Below are 19,488 nucleotides of genomic sequence, written 5' to 3'. Positions count from 1 at the left end.
TAAAAGAACACACAATTGCACTAAAGTCTATTTGTTTTCATTTTGGGCTACCAGAAATTCAATTTATATCAAACTATAAAGACCAGTTTTAGATTTTAGAAGTAGAGAATTCTGCTCTGCTTCATTTAATGTACTGATTATTGTGAAAAAAAAATTCTCTTTTTATCTTAAGATTGTTCAAACAGACGATCTTGTGACCGGTAACCACTGTCCATTTTCTGTATTGTGCAGGTTATGCAACCGTCTCCCCTTTGACCCTGCATGTGTCACATGTTAGGGTCGGAGGCTGCAGGGCTTTAAATTATGTGCAGGCGCTCGCTGTGCAGTGGTGCCATGAACCGGAGTATCGGCGTAAATCCGAAACCAGGGGCCTGACCTGACCTTTTGTCTTTAGAATAAGATGTCCTGAGTTGGCTGCATTCCTAAAGTGGCTTTGATCCACTGGGATACAAACATGACTGACACCGCCTTGAATAAAAACAAGAGGTTCTCAAGTGATCACTCACAATGGCCAAGACCTAAGCCACTAAAATACTAACTGTATTGTTTTAATTATACTGTCTTTACTTTCAATCAAATGCACTTGAAAAACAACCAAATCAGATTTAATGTGCTTTTTCGTATGGTATCATGGAAAAAGGAAACAGAAAATAATTTGCAATCTGATTCTGAAATGCATGAAAAACATTTTATAACAAATTAACTGTTCAGAGCAAAAGTATAATTTTAGGTATGACTTGTTCTTTTGTTTTTATTTATCACTAGACAGACAGACTAACTAGATTTAGTTACAATATATCAAACCTACAGCTTGGATTAAGGTCTGGCTCTCCAACATCGTCAGTCTCCCTTCTGTATACTTAAAATTCAGAAGGGTTCATCGGGTTCATCTTCCAAATAGCAATATCACTAGCTAGGTCCTTGTCTGTTAAGATTCTCCTTTATTCACGTCATAGTGCAATACGAAGGCAACTGGACCTGATATGAATCATTCTACATTTCGCAAGAATCTCAAGCAGATCCAGTTGCCTTTGTATAGCACTTCGGAGCACTACTTACTTGGCAGTTCAATAATAACATTTTCAACCAATTATGGCAGGGAGATTGTTGTGTCAGAGATGAGTGTTGCAAAGGTTTGTGCTGCAACCCACACAGAGAGACATGGAGAGTCATGGCTGCTGGTAAAAACGAAGTAAACACTTAGAGCCAAAAATCCACTCACGTCAAACCCTCTGACCTCATTTCTAATGTTGACAATTTAGAGGATTATTGTTTGGCCATCACGTCAAATGTGGACTAAAATAGAACCCTGTTTGTACAAGGACAAACGTAACTACTGTACGTCTAATATACAAAGGCTCAGTCAAAGATTAATTTGATTATGTATGATTCAAGTGTGGCGCAAAAACATCTTAGTCTGTGAGGATAGACTTTGTACATCTGAGGAGGTCCCAGAGGCAAGAACTGTGTCCACTAATCATCATATGGGTAAAGCATACTGACACACAGTCAGCCAGAAATAAAGGTGTAAGGTAACTTGTATGATAATTGTGCAGGCACAAACTGAATAAAGTATTACAAATTTCAATAGGGCACAAAGGCAGCAATTAGCCACTCCGGCTCTGACAGGTTGTAACAAACCCATGCACACACTATAAAGAGGTCACACTGTACTTTCCACAAAATAATTAAATAATAAGTAGTGTGAAGGAAGATATCATTGAAGTCATGTTTTAAGTTGTGTAAAGTGTCCCTGAAGCTAGTAAACAGTTTTCTTACGAGCGGTAGCAATAATGTCACATTTTGTATATTACATAACCATCCGTCATCAACAATTTGCAACTCTTTTGAACTACTTTTTCTGGCAAAAAAAAAAGAAACAGAGCAATTCCTTGTTCATATTTCCAGGAATATGCAGTTCATAACATAAAGAAAAAGTCTGACATTTTCCTCCTTCAGCTCTGACTTTAATGTTGACATGATGAATACGCTGACTTTCAGAGGACACACAAGTTGTATATGTCTGCATGAAAAGCAGTCGGACCAAATTATTCCCCTGCATGCAAACCCGACCGCATTGAGGCAGAGCTTGCTTATCCCAGCACAACACCTGAATTTCCATCTGAAACAGATGTTCTTTTTTTCTCTTTTTTCATTGCATAACGCTAGTAATCCAACATAAACTCTTCTCTTGGCTGCCTGGTTTCAAGTAAGCTCCAATCGAAAGTTTAATTCCACACAGAAGGCTCTTCCCGCGCTTTAATATTTAACTGTACTTTACGGGTTTGTGACGTGGAGCCACTGCCGCTTTGACTCAGAGTTTATGGTTCTTTGCCTTTTTTTTCTAAAGTCCGGCGGAAGCCAAAAATAGATGCAAGTCTTTAGTCATTAACAAATGAATGAATGTGAACACGTCCAGCTCAGAAGCTAGTGAGCTTTTAACCAGGGGTCAATGTTTGATATACGATTTCAACACCGAAACTGTGCTGAAAATTGGAAGCATTCGGTGACATATTCCATGCTTTATTCATATACTTGTTACATCCACCCAGACATGTTACGGTGACACAACAGTGAAACCAGATCATGTACACTCTATGGTCACAGTGCAAAAACTCAACCCTCATTTTGCACGCTTTTTTTCAGGGGTAACTGTAGGGATCAAATAAACAAAAGGCCAATGAACAAGCCTAAACAGCAAACATCATGTTGGCAAAAAAAGTCAAATATATCTTCAGAGGTAATTTCCTGATTTGCCTAAAGTTGCGAACTGGAGATTTATTGCGTATCCATTTCAAATAAAAAGCCACACGCACTGTTGTAATTCTAGAACATAGTGTTGCTTAACCGGTCCCAAAATAGAATGACAGAGAGTGAGTCTTAAATGAAAACAGTAAATCAAGCCAAAGTCCTTAATTGTCTTCAGACTTTTTGTGAGCCTCTAGTCTTTGGCATACTAGCTGCACCGGCAGATGATTTTTTTCCACTGTGTTTGCGGCTGCATTAGCCATTAGCACAAGTATGATTGAGCTGCAGTAGCTGACCCTGCAGCCTCTTTCCATTGACATGCACCAAGCGTTCAGGTGTCTGGGAAGGAAGCATAAAGACTGTCTCTAATTATCTTGTGCAAAAGAGCCAATAAACACCTGTCCCTCTCCTCTTTACATTACATTAAACAAATGTCCTCTTCAGTCGATAACGCTACACATCCCTCCAGCCTCTAATTAAATGCAGAATGCATTTCAGACAGGCAGCATCGATCGGGACCATCGGTTTCACATAGAATCAGTTGTTTTGACACAGAGCACCAGGAGACACCACAGTTTTATGTGTAAAAGAGAGCAATGGGGAAGACACTGTGTTTACTCTAGTGCTATTTGATCTGTGGCGGTGGTTCTGGGCCAGAGCTGAGTCTCTCTCTCCTCTCAACGATAGATGGATGTGAGCCTGGTCTACGCACCAGGGAAGCCACATCATATCTAGTTACACACAGGCTGCACTGACTGGCTGCCAATCTGTCTGAAGGGAAACGCTACTAGGACAAACTGTTTTTCTCTGGCAGATTCCAATCCACTGGCAACCAGCTATTATTACTTCACTATCATTAGTGGTCACCCTGTTTTTAAACTTTTGGAAAATAAAAAAAAAGTTTGTGTACTTACTAACATTGAATTTTTACTTCCTAACAATGAGATTTGTCTTTCCTACGTCTGAGGAGCCAACATGCCAAATTAAAAGTAGCTTTGTCTGAAGTGGGCTCACTGCAACATTGTGCTGAATTTGACAAATCACATGCCTGTCAGACCGACCTCGTAAACATAAACAAGGCTCACAAAGCCGCACAGAAATCAGCATAAATGTGAATAAGTGTTGTGATGGAGTTGCTCCAACTTTAGAAAATGAAATCATCCAGGGTGTTGTTACAGACATCTCATCTGTCTTCCCTGACTGGATTTCCACTGAATAAATGTCTCCATTACATAGAATATATAACCTTCAAAACACGACCGTAAGGGGAAAAAAAACTCCAAATTTGGCCCACTCTGATTTCTGTGGTATTCCCCTTCAACTGCAGTGTGTTAGTGCCTTAGGCATTGGGAAAATTAAGCAGCAACAATTTAGTATATACACATTACATATGTAACTCTACATTCATTACTCATTCTTAACAAATAACTTGTTTCTGACACACCCAGATACTGTATTTGAATAAATTTTTCCTTGTAGTCTTTTCTGATGGGTGCCCATAGGTGTCAAATTCTAAATAATGAATCTCTTTTTATTGGTTCAAACTCCTGAGACAGTGGTTTTTATGTACAGACGGGTGACTAATTTAAGTAAAATCCTGGAAAATGAGTGGAAAAACAAGATGACAATGCCCCCATCCATTGGGCATTAGGGTGTCACTAACTGTTTTGATGAGTATGAAAATGGAAATCGTATGCTATGGCATTTGCAGTCACAAGATCTCAACCCAATGGAACAACTATGGGAGATTTTGGAGCAACATGTTAGGCAGCACTCTCCACCATTATCATCAAAACACCAAATGAGGGAATATCTTTTGAAAGAATGCTGTTCATCCCTCCAGTAGAGTTCTAGAGACTTGTAGAATAGACCAATAGACCAAACACCTTATGTTGGTTCTTCCTTTAAGTGTTAACCGTCTATATGTCTGTGTTGTGCATGGAATGAACAAAAAACAAGTGTGTCAATGTATTGTATTATGTAAACATAAGGTTTATTGCAAATGTGCAGTCGTATCCAAACACCATAGTGAACAACCGTTTCCAGGATACTGTACAGCAACAATACCGTTATCTTTACAAACACATAGAAACTTTAGCACTAGCTACAAACAAGACTTCTCCCTGTGAAGTTTTACACATGGTCCTGGTTTGCTCGACTCCTGTTGTTGTTGAAAACAAAAAAACAAAACAAAAAAAAAAAAGGCGAAATCTTTGGTAGCTAGAAAACAACAACAACAGAGTGGAAACGTGTTCCTCTCTTACTACGGACAGGCACTGTTGTCATGCCATCGTTTTTCAAGTTGGCATCTGAGCATTTAAAAACGGACCAGATACTGGACGACGCTGCTAAAAATCAGGAGTGCATGTGCAGCGAGAAATGCAGGGGGTCTGATTGCTCACTCATCTCCACTGCCTTTACCTCAGGACGTTTTGACTGTTATTTACATTGTAGTTTTCCTTTAATGTGAAGAGCTAGGCAAACTAGGTGCGCAGATATGCCTGACGCCCCAGCATACAAACAAAATCTTTTAAGACCACTGTACAATGCTCCTATTTTACAACGACTGATTTTTGTTCAGAATCACAAAAACAGAAGATATAGCAGGATTAATTTCCCCCAAAAGCAGCAAGCCCCAACTGCAGACAATACAGGATTACATTATCTGAATCATTACAGTATACTGATCAGTCTACTGCAGCGGTCCACCAGCTCTAATAGGCTATACTGCATTAACCTCCACCTCTCTTGCCTTTAGCTTATCCTGTTGATTATTCGTGTTATGCATGAACAAATGTATATGAACACATGAGTAATACATCGTAGGTACAGGAAAAGTCTTCGTTATGTGGCTGAAACGTGTGGCTGGGAGTCCTTGAAACTTGTATTTTGTGACCGGACAAATCTGCACGATGGGGCTTTTTCTGGTTGAGACTTGGAGGACCGTCTCGGATGGGTCTCCTCTGGGTGAGCAGGGAGCAAACTTCCCCCGCACACTTTCCAAGTTAGCACCTGCAGGGCCAGCCCGATCAACACCTCCTCACCCGCCCCTCTCTTGGGCAAAGGGTGTTTGTTGGAAGGGTTTGGCTAGGCAGGGAAAGCCCCCCACCCCACCCCTCTGTCTGTAAGCAAGCGCTCGTCGGTGACTAGTCAGCCCTCTCTCTATTCTTAGCGCTTTTGTCTACAAAGAGAGACTACGACAAAGAGTTGGACGGTATCAGAGGACGGGCCTGACACCGCACCGGTCAGAGCATCTTAAGTTCTGTTTTGTGCTTATCAGTGTCAGCAGTTCTTTTGTGTCCCATCGATCATTTACAGCCCTGATGCTTCGCCTTCATTATTTCGAAGGGATCTCAGCGGCGATTTTGTAATACTTTCATTCAAATGGAGGTCCATTACTGTAAGGAGACAGTGGCTCTGCCCGCCCCAAGGCAGAGCCACTTATACAGCAGAGCCAGTGCTGAGGTTGCAGGTCTTCTGCTGCTGCTGTTGCTGCTGGTCCGGGGTCACCTGGGCACTCTGATTATCCAGGGGTAACAGCACATCTGTCGGGATGCGAGACTGGAACTTCTCCAGCTGTTCTGGACTGGCCAAGTTCTTCAGCAGGTAGTTCTCCCTCTCGAGCTGGTTGTTCTTCTCCGCCAGCTCTTTGATCTGCTCTTTGAGGATCTCCACCTCCTCACGCACGGCATACATCAGGTGGTTCTTGACCAGATCCTATCATAACAAAGAGGAAGAGATGGATCAGTTTAGCTAGAAAAACAGATCCAATCTGAAGACCTGTCAGGCTGATCTGCTTGGTTGCACCTCTGACAGTTTGCTGTCAGGATATCTACTATTATGTCTCTTTACCTGCATGGATCTATTGTGAAATACTGTATACAGTAAAGTATACATGATACAACATTGACACAAGGGTGTTTTCAATAATTCTCTATGCTGCCAAAATTTTCATCAGTCCCTGTTTTCTTTTTTTTTTTTGGACTTCTTACTGTCAGCTCCTGCACTTGTTTTCTACCTTGTCACATGAATAAAGCAGGAAGCAGCCAGTGCTGCCTTCACATGACAGACTGCCCAGTGCATTCATAGATTGCTGGTTTGGTGCTGAATGCATTGGGGAAAAGGGAATTTTTGGGGGAAGTCAGTAGTTTATAACTGATGTACAAATCAGTTTTTTTCATGACGTAATCTAGAGGTCAAAGAGGCCATCTAAAAAAGGTCACATTTTAGATCCTTGTAATGTAATGTAGCTCTACTAGTACCTTGTCTTTTTTTTTTTTAAATTTCAAACCATTTGAATAAAAGCATCAATTCATGGTTGAATTGCTAATTGTGTATTTTAGAATTCAGTCAATGGAGATTTGAGCACAGATTGTTTCAAAAGGACATGCATGTAGTGTATAGTGCAGCCTACACTCATGTTTTTGACTGGTGTTTGTGTGTTATCTCAGCTTACCATCGCCTGTTCAATCTTGTTGTCGATGGCCACAACGCTAGCACCAGAGGCACTGCAGAAGAGAAGAGAAAAAAAAGGACCGTAAATGAACTGTTCATATCCACAACTAAAGTCAACTTAAAATCAGCTAAATTCAAAACTTTTCACAAGAGGCATAATGCTGGTGTTTCCTGAATTCACTGGTCCATGACAGTGAAACAGAAAGCTTGCAGAACAGAAAGGAAAACTGTTTACCCAGCTGTTATCTGGTTTCTTTTTTTATAAAGTATAAACTGCATGTTGAGAGTTAGATTGGGCTTTTATTTAGGTTACAGTACAACAGCAGTGCATGAGGCTGTGGCCAAGTGAGAGCAGATAACTGGTCAAAGTCCAAACAAACAGCAACAGAAAGACAGCTGGGCAGACAGCATTTAGTGACATTTGGTCATTACAAACAATGTCAGACACTGCACACATTTATTATGAACCGCCATGTGAAAATACAGTATGTGGAGGCCTGCGGCAGAATGAGAAAAATAGGCTCGTGCACGGTCCGGTTACTAACAAACCAAACCGATTTGTAACGAAATACTGTGTTCAAGCGTGTGGTGGCTGAATCGCATAATTACCTGTTGTCAAGTTTGACCGATACAACGTCTCCTCCGAGTAGCGAGGAGAAGAAGGAGATGGAGAAGTTATGCAACTGGTAGACGGCCACCTCCATTGGTGTTTTAGCGAACATCTCCGTGCTCATGTTGAGTACCAGACTCGTTTGGATTATACTTCTCGCCACGTTTGCGACTGGTTGGTTCAACTATTAAGTGTATATCCGGATTTGTTCGGTCTTTAGTAGCGATGCACTAACTCGCGCGCAGTGCTGTGTCGGTGTGTGAAGCTTCGCCGGTTTTTACAAGCGACTGTCTGATGCTATTTCTGCCACCGGCTGCTATTTGAATGGCTGGCTTGCTGACGTCATCTGACGCGTGCATATATTAGTCAAACGAGTTGGCGGGTCAGGTTTTATGGTTCGTTCTTGTACCCTAGGAAAAACCTGTATTTTAGAACTGAGCCGTGTAGCAGTGTGATAAATACACCCCACGCCAACTTTTAACGTAATAAACTCGGATGGCGAAATAACAAAACACGCTTGGTCACGCACTACAACCCAAGTACTCACGAGGTCCGCTCTTGCTGTTTTGTGACACTTTTATTTTACTGTTTAGGGGATGTTTTTTTTCCTCTGTGCTGACGACATTGTGCAGAATAAAGATTAAAATGTAGGCTAACACATAAAGCCATTAAATAAGATGCGATGATGTGTACAGCCTAGAAACATAAACTGCATCATATAGGTCAATGCATTAATTTCACAGGTACTACTGTATTTTACAAAAAGAAAAATACTTAATTACATCGTTAATTAACTTTTATTTTAACTAATTTTTTTGTCAGGACCTTTTGTCCCAACCAGTTAATTTATAAACAAAACAAAAGTCACTGGAACGGTGCATCTTAGGATGCATTTTAGCCTGTTAAAGTAAACAGAATTTGTTTTCGAAATAACGAGCGTGAGAAGGGCATTTGAACGCAGCACTCCATCTGCCCCGCTTCTGAACTTCTCGTCTGCCACAGACCGAAATTCATCTGTTCTCATTGCAACAACATCATAACAACCAACAGAGCAATTCTTACCATACCATGTCTGCACAAATAAGTCACTCGTGTTGCTAATGAATTAAAAACAAGACTTGGCGAAATGTCGCATACCATGAGGTTTTGTCTCATCTGATTTTTACTAAACTTATTTAACAGAATGTTTTAGAATCTGATGTCTTACACATTTTTTATTCATCAAGTCTTGGTTTTTCAACTGAAAGTATTTACAACCTAAAATCACTGCAAACTGTCCTCGATTCTACACGATAATGACAACACTTTGTTCCCATCTTTTAATTGTTGTTTGTTACAGTAGGCTATAACGGAATGTCCTGCACCCTCCTCACATATGCACAGGTCCTCTGCATAGGTACTTTTCCATCCGTTCTCCCGGTAAATTTCCCCTCAGTCTATATTTGAACTCTATCGGTCTCTAGTGGTGAAAACGTGTAATACAGCCGCCCGCAGTGGACAGTATTCAGCTCTGTTCCTACACAGTGTTTACTAAGGAATTTTCCATAAACCTTTTCCTGGCTCCATAATTTCATAGTTCCTGCAACTCCAGGTTGTTTTTCCTGCTTAGAAAACATATGGGAAATTCTCAAAGGACACTCAAGGACATTTATTGATTTAATACAGTTCATATGCCACAGTACTACTCCCTTTTTTCTTTTAGTTTTTATCGCTCTGCAGTTGTGTTGTGTGGAGTAAACAACAACACAGTCGAGGATAATTTAAGGCAACACAGACACGTTTTTGTTGTGTATACCACCACAGTTATGTTTAGTATCAGTATAGTATAGCATAATAGTCTGTCTGCTGGTGTATGACCTCCTGCACATCAGATAGTATTTTGAACTTGCATGTTACTGCATGTGAAACAGGTGCACTGAGCCTCATGCAAAGCTTAATAAACAATTTAGGGTAGAAACACTGACCACAGAAGACACAGAGAAGAACATAGGCAACCCGCTGTTATCTTTTTCTCTTTTTTTTCACAGCATTTTCCACTGAGCACTGACAGTTATTGAGCAATAGACCTTGTTTTCACTGAGGCGTTCATGCAGGTTTTAATGGCTTGAATGTAATTTCCCGGCGCCTCTCAGCTGTCACATTATGTTCCCTTTTGTTGTTACAATTATCTGATTCAATACTGATATTACGCTACAAATTTCTATTAGAGGGCCTCTATTGCAAAATAATTTTTCCTCCAAACACCAGCGACCCATAGAACCTTATCGGCTTATCAAAAAAAAAAAAAAAAAACAACTTTTATGTAACTTCCCTGCTGAATGGTCCTCGCATCCAACAATAGTATGCTTAAAATACTCATAAGCCCATAAAATTCACATTTTCTCAGCTTTTTATTAGCTCTATTTTCTTATAATAACACAATAAAGTGATGAATAAAGTCCACACGTTTTTAACTCACAACTCTCCGTAGTAAACCAAATTCCTTGGTACATGGGCAAGGTCTGTCACGTTTTTTGGAGAAAAAGGAGTTATGTTACGTAACAAAACAATTAGAGTGGAAAGGCTGACTTTTGGTGGGCCTAACAAGGCTAAGCAGAAAGCACATTGACTGGGTATTAGGGCCCATAGTGCCTGTCGTCTCAGATTTCGTGCTGTGACAGTACAACTGCCAGGTTTAATAGCAGGCCTTGTTCTGGTGACGAGGGGCTGAGTTACCTTGCCCTGCTGTGATAGTCCCTTTTAGGAGGGGCGAGTCACACCGATTACCTGCGGCTCAGCTGAGATGCACACAGCAGACAGTGGGGGGCCTTTCTGCACTGGTCAAGTAAAATACACCTAATGAGCCAGAGACAGCAAAATGATGACAGTGTAAACTAGGATGCTCATAACCTTCCTGCTTTATTCACTGTTCAACAACAGCTTCAACACAAATCTTAACAAGACAAAGACATTTAAACACAATGTTTTAGGTTAAATTGTAGCAGCATGCTTGTAAACATTTCAGTGCCACAGATATTGAGCTATCCTACCTTTACAAGAAATGAAGTCCCTCATATTTCGGTGGAACACTTACTGCCTAACCATGTCAGTGAGTCACTCTAAATCTAGGCTTTGGGCCACGGTTTCCATCAGATGTCCCCTGCACAAGAGCCAACCGCATTATATAATACTGTGATTCATCTGCACCAAAGGCTGAAGAAGAATGAGGCAGAGACATGCCGCCAGCCTCCTAGCTTTTGTTTTGAGCAGCCTTTTGGGGGTTTGACGCACAAAATTTAAGATGTAAACAATACAGCTCAATAAAAAAAAAAAAACAGCGCGATCAAATTCAAAGAGAAAAAAAAACAATAGTATTGGTTTGAGATCACTTCTTGGGCAAAAGGATGCTTTTTCTCTTCTTTTCACTGTGTGTCCCATCTGTACTCTCACGATTAGGAATGCATGGCGTGTATGAGGGAGTGGCCTGAGAATACAGGGCCGCCATAGGCATCAGCCAGAGGCTGTCTCAGAGGAAGCTGTCAGTGTGGGCAACTTGACTCGTTACAAACAATGAATACTGAACACCAGGACAGCCAGAGGCAGTCAATTTTCACATCAACAAGTCAAGCACGGCAGCTAACAATGTGCATATGAGTGCAATGAATCACCATTAGTGGAAATTTAGACAACTTTCAACTACAAGATCATCAGGTTTTACATCAGAGAAATGAGATGTGTTACTATGGCAGAAAAACTCTTAAAACAGTAGGAGTTAGTAAGATTGAAAATGAAGAAAACTTTAACAGTTTACTGCTTCAAATGAATGCAGAGATTTGAACATACACTGATACACACTGAGTAGAGCTTTAGCATGAGCCTTTTCATGACGAACACTGCACCCACGGTTTTATATCATTTAGTCACTGACACACAGCCGTTATCATCCGTCTTCTCCTGAATTGTCTTTAATGTGCACATATGTCACTGTCACACGTCACTGTCATGCCAAACATCCACTTACACACAAGATAAACTCTCTGACTACCCCCTGCTGCCCCCACTTACCGCCGATCTGGCCTCTTGAACAGACTCGGTGAGTAAGGGGGAGAGTAGCTCATAGCTCTCTCGGGATAGCTGAAATGCTGGTAGTGACAGCAGTATCTCGGTTCGGCCAAACGGAGGGCGCATACCATCCTGGGAGAAGGCGGCCTAGCCCCAAAAGAGGCGAATTCTGCGGGACGCGTCTGAGACTGTCCCATCTTGGCTTCCAAATGAAGGGGCTGTTCAAGAGGCAGCAGCCCTTTGACTGTTTGCTCACTGTTCTGCTGTTGTTTGTTCTCAACAACTGTGTTCTCACAGCACAAAGAGACAATTGAGCACTGGCGATACCTCTGGATATGCAGCCATAACTGTGAGTGCCATGCTCAGACTGGCACTTGTAAGATGTGTCTCCAATTCAGTGGAACACAATGGCCCCAGAGTCAGAATGAAAGTGACAGGTTGGCACCGAGTGATTCATATATATATATATATATATATATATATATATATATACACACACTGCTGGAGTGTTGCCGTTTCAGGCAGACAAAGAAAAAAATATTCCTTATACTACTTCAACTGAAAGGAACAATCATCATGTCTATCTAGATACTTTGTTTAATCAGTAGTGATATGTCTATAGATTGGTCATTATTCCATGATGTGAACTAGGTGTCGCAATGCATTGGTACTGAGGATAACAGTGATATTGAAAAAAGGAAAAATTGATATAGTGTTAATAATATACATATAATAATATCATTTATCAGTTTGTCTGCTTGCCTTTTCACTATCCATTTAGTGCAATTGCTCTTTTTGTACGCTCTTGTACAGTTATGGTCACAGACTCTCTCTCCACCTCCCTACACTCGTATTTGAGTCTAATTCAAATAGTTAAGAGATGATATTGTGAATTCTTTTTGGCCACGATATGGTGAAAATCTGATATCATTTATAATGGCCACTTAAATGGAACCGTTTCAGAGTTCTTCGCCACCGGAGAAATTGTGACACAACGACTTCTGAGTGGTACATAAAGTCAAACTGAGGCAGATTGAGGCAGATGAATTAGTTGAGTCTTATATAACATTTCAGATTATGCTTGTGGCATTCCTGATCCCTTTAACACTTCTAAATTCTGATTAAGTAGGTTTGTCAGTCCTTTTAATCCTCCTTGTCATCATGGGTGTAATTAATGTAGTAATGTTTGGAGAGCTATTGCTGCTGGTGAAGGTGTAACAGCAAATGTGAGCTGCTCTCACCATGATTAATTACCTGGTGTTTTCTAGTTTGACAGGTTGTCTCACAGTTTTGTTTCCATTTAATCCATTTCACTGACAAGTGGAGGATTTTGATATTTGATACTGTACACAGACTGGGATGCCCAGATGACTGAGGTGTTAAATGACTGACAATCATGTAAAACTAGTTCCTGCCTTTGGTGGATAAGATTTGACACGTATCACTATATAAGACTTAATGTTGTAATTGTCTGTACCTAGCGACCTTTAGACCTAATGAAATTAATAAGTATGTGTAATTTGCCAGTTGCTGTGATTTGGTCAGGTCAATTCTTAACACACAGTCTCTATATCAACAAAAGGTCATTTATATTTCCACGTACTTAGCACTGGAATTTCAGGTTTACTCAGATCAGTTTCTATCAATCACTGATCACAGTCATCATTCAGGGTTATTGGACAACAGCTCATTGATGTTCTTGCACAGCATCAGCAGAGGGGATGGATAACTGGTGTTGGGCATGTATAGACCCATCATGTCAGGAGCACTTAATTTAAAATGGAGAACATTTAATCCTTTTGTATTCAGCTTAGTAGGTCAAACTCAGATGGACGTTTTTTTTTCTTTTCTTTTCTTTTTCATGTTTTTTTCACACTGCTAAAAACATTAAGACGCCCAGCTGTTTTTTCAGTACTGTAAGCAGTCCCGAGCTTTAGATATTCAAATGCATATATGTATTTTCACAATTGTTTGCCTCCAGCAAGTGACGAGTTTGCTGACACTTTCCCTCTGATGAAACCCCATGTAACTTGGTATATCTGTATATCCATGTTTCTCTACAGTCTACTGCAAGCTCATGGAGAGCTACTTGTGTTTTTGGTTTTGTGCCACACTAGAAGTGTCATGTAATTACATGTCCTCTCACAATTATCTTGTCACACGCACGACCAATGCTGTCTCTACAAATGGCTACAAGAAAAACAAAAGTGACTGACAAGGTGATTTGTCAACTTCTTGTGCAGTGTTTAGTCACAGCAATTTGTTTCCACAGAAAGGCACTAAGTGAATCAGAAAAATTAATTAGATTTTTGCTCATGAACAAAAGGTCATAAAAGGTTATAAATCTGGTGTGTATGGAATTACAGTAAAGGTAGATTTCACATTGTATTTTAAGGCCATAAAAGCTCCAACATTATGTAATGAAGTTAATATAACTATCAGTCTGAGCTGCTGTGTGAAGCAATTTTACTAAATGTTAGTTGCACGCTCCAAAAGACCAACTCTTTAATAGGGCTGTGCTTAGCTACAGAAAGGTTTATATTTTGATTTCCATAGTAGGAAACATTGGACTACTTCTTCCACTGTTTTATCCTAAAGGCAGCTGCTACAACCCAACAAGCAGGTGTGTGTGTTTGTTCACATCCGTACCTTTCACCATCTGTGGGCAATTGTATTTAACTGATTAGCTCCTTGATAGAGAATCTCCTTTGCTATTTAACATCTGCCTGGGTGACATTGCTGATCTTTTTTCATTACCACTGAGAAGATAAGGCAGGAACTGCCTCTCACTTGCCTTTTTCAGTCTCCCAAGACAACAGAAAGATCCACTTTAATGCTTTGATTACCAGAAATGACCAAACTTAATTTCAGTTAATACAAAATGGCATACAGTTCATTTACAGTCGCCTTTAACTGGAACTAATAGCAGTTTACAAAAGGGTAAGCAGTACTGAAGCAAATTGTGCTGTGCAGTATATTGCCGTTAACAAGCTTGGGGTCTTGCAGCATCTGGCACCAGCCTGTGATTCAGCAGAAGTCAGACAGCTTCAGGCCATAATGTAAAGATATGCCTTGTGCTCTAACGGGTGAGAATGCCCTGGCTACATTTACTGTGAAAATACTGAAATAGAGCCGAGTCCCAGAGGAGTGTGTTGACGTTGAGTATCGCAGTATGGCGATAAACGGAATAACACTATGTTCTAGTCCACAGCCCATAGGATTCCCATCTGTGTTTTAGTGCAAGCACATGAGTGTACACATGAGAACGTACACACACGTGAAAATGTCCGCTCTGAAAGATAAGGGATTAAACTCTCAGGGTTTGGATGCAGTTAAGTGATCTCACCAATGGCTCTGCGGATGCTCTACAAAAGGTCGAAGGTTGTGGACTCAATTGGCCAAGCAGTGTTAAATAGCAGCGAACTTTGCTATTAGCTATGTCGGTGCCCTTTGACTCGTCACGGGTCGACTAGTTAACCACAAAATGTTATGAGAGAGCTGTTGGGCTGTTCATTATTTTCTCTGGTCTAGTGTACTTCGGCAGACACCATTAAAAATTAATTGGAGTTTCTAATCTAAAATATCTATGATGTTTTAATATGGTAAGATAAAGCTTTTGTTTATAAAACACGTTGCATTTACTTACAAAGCACGAATAGTGATAGATCCAAAACACACTGAGGCTGTCACTTTGCACGACACCTGTGACAAATACACTGTTGCGTGGATCATGTCCAAGAACAAAAGGTTACAGAGTTCAGTGCCATCTGTCTATATTCATCTGCCTATGTTACTTTAGTGTACTGTATACCTCAGCTGTCTGAGCTGGTGTGGTTGTGTGTATCTATGTCTAATCTGAGTTGCCTTCAGCCACGGAATGCAGACATCGGACTAATGGGTACACGCTGCACTGAAATCCATCACAAGACTGTCCTGACACTGAGAAATGGAAGCATGTGCTGTGAAACTGATTGACACACATAGAGTCTTTCTGAGGCAAAGCAACGGGCTCTACCACTCTATCAGCTCTAAGTTGGCAGGTTTTATTTTTTTTATTGCAAGCTGTGCCATCTGTTGGGCTAAAATGTGCTGCATGTGGAAATTTGACATCGATAAGTGATTACAAAAATTGTTTTGGCACTGTATGTTTATTATAAGCAAAGACGACTGCCAGCATCTGTGCTGTGAATTAATAGATCTGCTAAATGATGGTTGAAAATCTTTAAGCAGACCCACTTAATTACTGTGTGAGTTTGTCGAGAGGGCAAATGACAGAGAAAATCAAAAATGGCTCATATCTGTCAGTGCAAAACAACAGTGTCAAGAAGCAGCGTTATCTTCAGGACAAATAGAAAGTAATTTTACTAATTTGTTTGTCTTTGAAAAAAATTATAAGATCAACTAGCGCAGCCTGTTGTTCAAGTTAAACAATAAAGAAACAGGATGATTACACTCTTTCCTCTGCTTGCTTAGCTGCACATCGTTATTCCGTTTTTCTTCTTCTCTAAAACGTCCCTCAAACACAACACTCGCATCTTTTTTCCAGTCATGTATCTTGGCTGATTTTGCAGCTGTGTGACCCGAGTCACCATCAACTGGGACAACACTGGAGGGAGCTGGGCCCTCGATGAGCCGTCCCCCGGTGCGTGTTTGTGTGTTTGCGTGTGTTTTTGTTCGCCTGTGTGTACGCTGATGCGTGCGGTTGGCCACACGCTTGCATACGTGCGTGCTCATGCACGTCTGGCCTCGTCAGCGCGGTCTGGATTTAACTGGATGATAGGCGCCCCGCTAGCTCTCGCTGTCAGTGTCATCTAAACACTGAGTCGTTCCCACAGACTCCAGCAGGCTTCTCCGCTGAGCATTAAAGCTAATCCTTCGTCACCTGCGAGATGACAATGGAGCAACGACTAAGTTCCCAGGGATAATTTGATACAAGTCATTGGCGGTCATTGCCGAAGGAAAGTGCATCAGCAGGTTAAATCTATCAGCAGAACCATAAATCATGCATGCAATAACTATTGTTTGATACATCAGCAAGGACTTTCTTGTGAAATCAGATACAAAATCCCATTGTTTCTTAAAAGTCTGAGATAGCAGTGACCACGGCTGCATTTCTACGAAGTTACTCAAATGAGCCTGAAGAAGTTTCATCCACCTGTTTTCCACTCATCTCTTCGAACCAAACAAACCATATTATCCTCCTTCAACAAGACCACAGGAATTACTCAGAACTCATAATTCAATCATGCTGTGACTCCAAGAGGGGAGCTGTAAATCCAAACTGTGACAATGGAGTAACATGCAATCGATCTGCTAGGGGTATATGTATAGCAATTACATGTATAAAATCAGGTTAAAATGTATACAGACGGAGAAGGAGCTGGGCTATTTTTTAAAGTGTAAGATCTTTTTGTTCTCTTACATGGTCCAGTTAAACGTCTATAGGCACATTTACGGGCTACTTAAGTGTTTAAAGAAGGAATATGAATAGAAACAGGACATTGAGTACTTCGTGGTAATGAATGTACTCTTACTTTAGCGCTTTAACGTTCACTCCAGGGATCTTACCCTCCGTGTTTTCACTTGCGGCAGCACAATTGAAAACTTGGATTGACTGCTATACACTCGCAGCATCTGTGCAGTCAGCCATTAAGCTATGCTGTGTTCATATGTAAATATGCACATAAATTTAGCCGAGCCACGCAGTTGTATTAAAACCATTCACAGGCCACTATTACTTTCTTTCAAAGGGGAACCTGATATCACTCAAAAGTGCAGCTGTGGAGTGGTGCAACAGGGAACTCATGTATATTCAGCACCTCACATAACTCTCCCCTCTAAATAACATCACGTATTAAAACCATTCAGCTCTGGGGTCTGAAAAAGCGCGGGGGCAATAGGTCTGCGCAGTCCCACAGAGGTACAGTGTGGATCCCATGCAAACAGAGAGGAGGGCCGAGGTCTGAGAGAACACGGTGTACGCAATGTTTCCTCAGCCTTGTCTGCGTGGTGAGGATCCCCTACCGACAGAGGACAGGGCGAGACAGACAAAGACGGGGCCAGATGTGCGGGCCCCCGTTCAGCTGAGTCTTAAAAGGAAACATGTTGCAGGTTTAATAGAAGAAAGCTTCGAGGAACGCTAATGAGAAAGTGCAATTAAGGCAGCCCCATCTCCTACAGGAGTAAAACTAAAAATGTATATCCAGATGTCGGCCACCCGCATGCAAACTGTAAAACAAATACGTTCGGGCTATAAACACGCGTATTACATCATCATTCTCGCTGCTAAATTCAGGAACGTTAAGGAGGACTTATTAGTGTTAATTACACTGCACTTTAAAAAGAAAAAAAAGTGAGAGCAGTAATTGCTGCTTTGAGGATGCTTTATCTCTTTCGTTAAATCCCTGATAAGGTCTTAAATTGTCACAGTATTAAAAGTATTAAATGGTTGGATAATGTACTAACATTACATTACATCACTTGGTTTATATTTTAACTGATGGGGTGACAATCATAAAGTTTTTCTGATCTCATTATACTTCACTTACATTAAAAGGTATTATTACATGTTTTTCTCATGATGCGCTAATCACCAGTGTACTTGTACGCATGCATGCACGTATGTATGTATGTCTCTTTTGTCCATTCTCGTTTTTTGTTTCCCACATCTGCCCTGGATCTATGTACTTTACACAACATCTGAAAAAAAAAAAAAAAAAAAAAAAACATCTGTAAAATTGATGACATTCAGTTATACAACAAACTGTGTCCCTACGAAGTGCTGTGTTACAGTAGATCTGTCACCACACGGACAGTTTATATCTGATTCAACTGTGGAGATGCCCACATGGTTACTGATTTACTAAGAATCATTCACTTGCCTCCTCTCTGCTGGGCTGTTGAGCTGTTGTTGTAAGCGTGTATGTCTGGTACAAGCCTTTTGAAGAGCAGGAAGTCAAACTTGGCTCAGCTTGTGTCCTGAGGTCCAAGCCTGTTGTATACGTTACTGTATGCTACATTTATTACAGGTTAGAGTCATGTTTCGGCCACTAAAACACTTGTTTAGCCTGATTCAAGTTGTCCCTACATTTTGAAGGCAATTCAGAATCTTCCAACAACTTTTCAAATACTGTTTTTTTTGTTTTTTGTTTTTTTTTTTATAACTGATATCAGTCCAACAGGATTTTTAATGTAACACAAGAGCACTATTTCAGGATGTGACTCAGCCAGGGGAAGGATCAGCATCAAAAGCTGCTGTGTGATCCAAATAAACTGGGAACATGGTGATATCCAGCACTGTGCGGTGCTGGGAGAGGTTGTTTGGGAGTTCACAGGAACCCCAGCCTATCCTGCCTTCAAAAAGCCAAAAAAGCCGGCCCCTCAGAGAAAGACGCAAGTCTTGTAAGCTTCACTGATTGGTCAATTGAGTTTTTTTTTTCTTTTTTTTTCTTTCGGTCACAGTCCATTTGCAGACGTGCAGCAGAGGCGAGGAGAAAGGAACAGATAAGAAGTTGACTTCGGGATATTTGGTGACATTGCTGAATTCAGACTATCTATGGGACAAATGCATTGTGGGGGGCCACCTTTCCTTGCATGGATGCTAAAATAACAGGAATAAAGTAAATATACAAGCA

General features: G+C 40.8%; 1 protein-coding gene across 1 annotated transcript in view; it reads right to left on the bottom strand.

Moving 5' to 3' along the window:
- Nucleotides 1-4,719: 4,719 nt before the first annotated feature.
- Nucleotides 4,720-19,488, bottom strand: part of tsc22d3 (TSC22 domain family, member 3) — a 35,247-nt gene continuing 20,478 nt past the window's right edge. Inside the window, exons 2-3 of the mRNA XM_023411131.2 lie at nt 7,205-7,256; nt 4,720-6,465 (exon numbers count right to left, since the gene is read on the bottom strand). Of these exons, the coding sequence (XP_023266899.1) occupies nt 6,190-6,465; nt 7,205-7,256 (328 nt within the window). The 3' untranslated portion in view covers nt 4,720-6,189. The remainder of the gene's footprint in view (nt 6,466-7,204; nt 7,257-19,488) is intronic.

The sequence above is a fragment of the Seriola lalandi genome, unplaced genomic scaffold (assembly GCF_002814215.2).
Source record: "Seriola lalandi dorsalis isolate HSWRI2012SDOR001 ecotype SW California unplaced genomic scaffold, Sedor1 jcf7180002054451, whole genome shotgun sequence".
NCBI lineage: Eukaryota > Metazoa > Chordata > Actinopteri > Carangiformes > Carangidae > Seriola > Seriola lalandi.
This window is presented reverse-complemented; position numbering and strand designations above follow the sequence as displayed.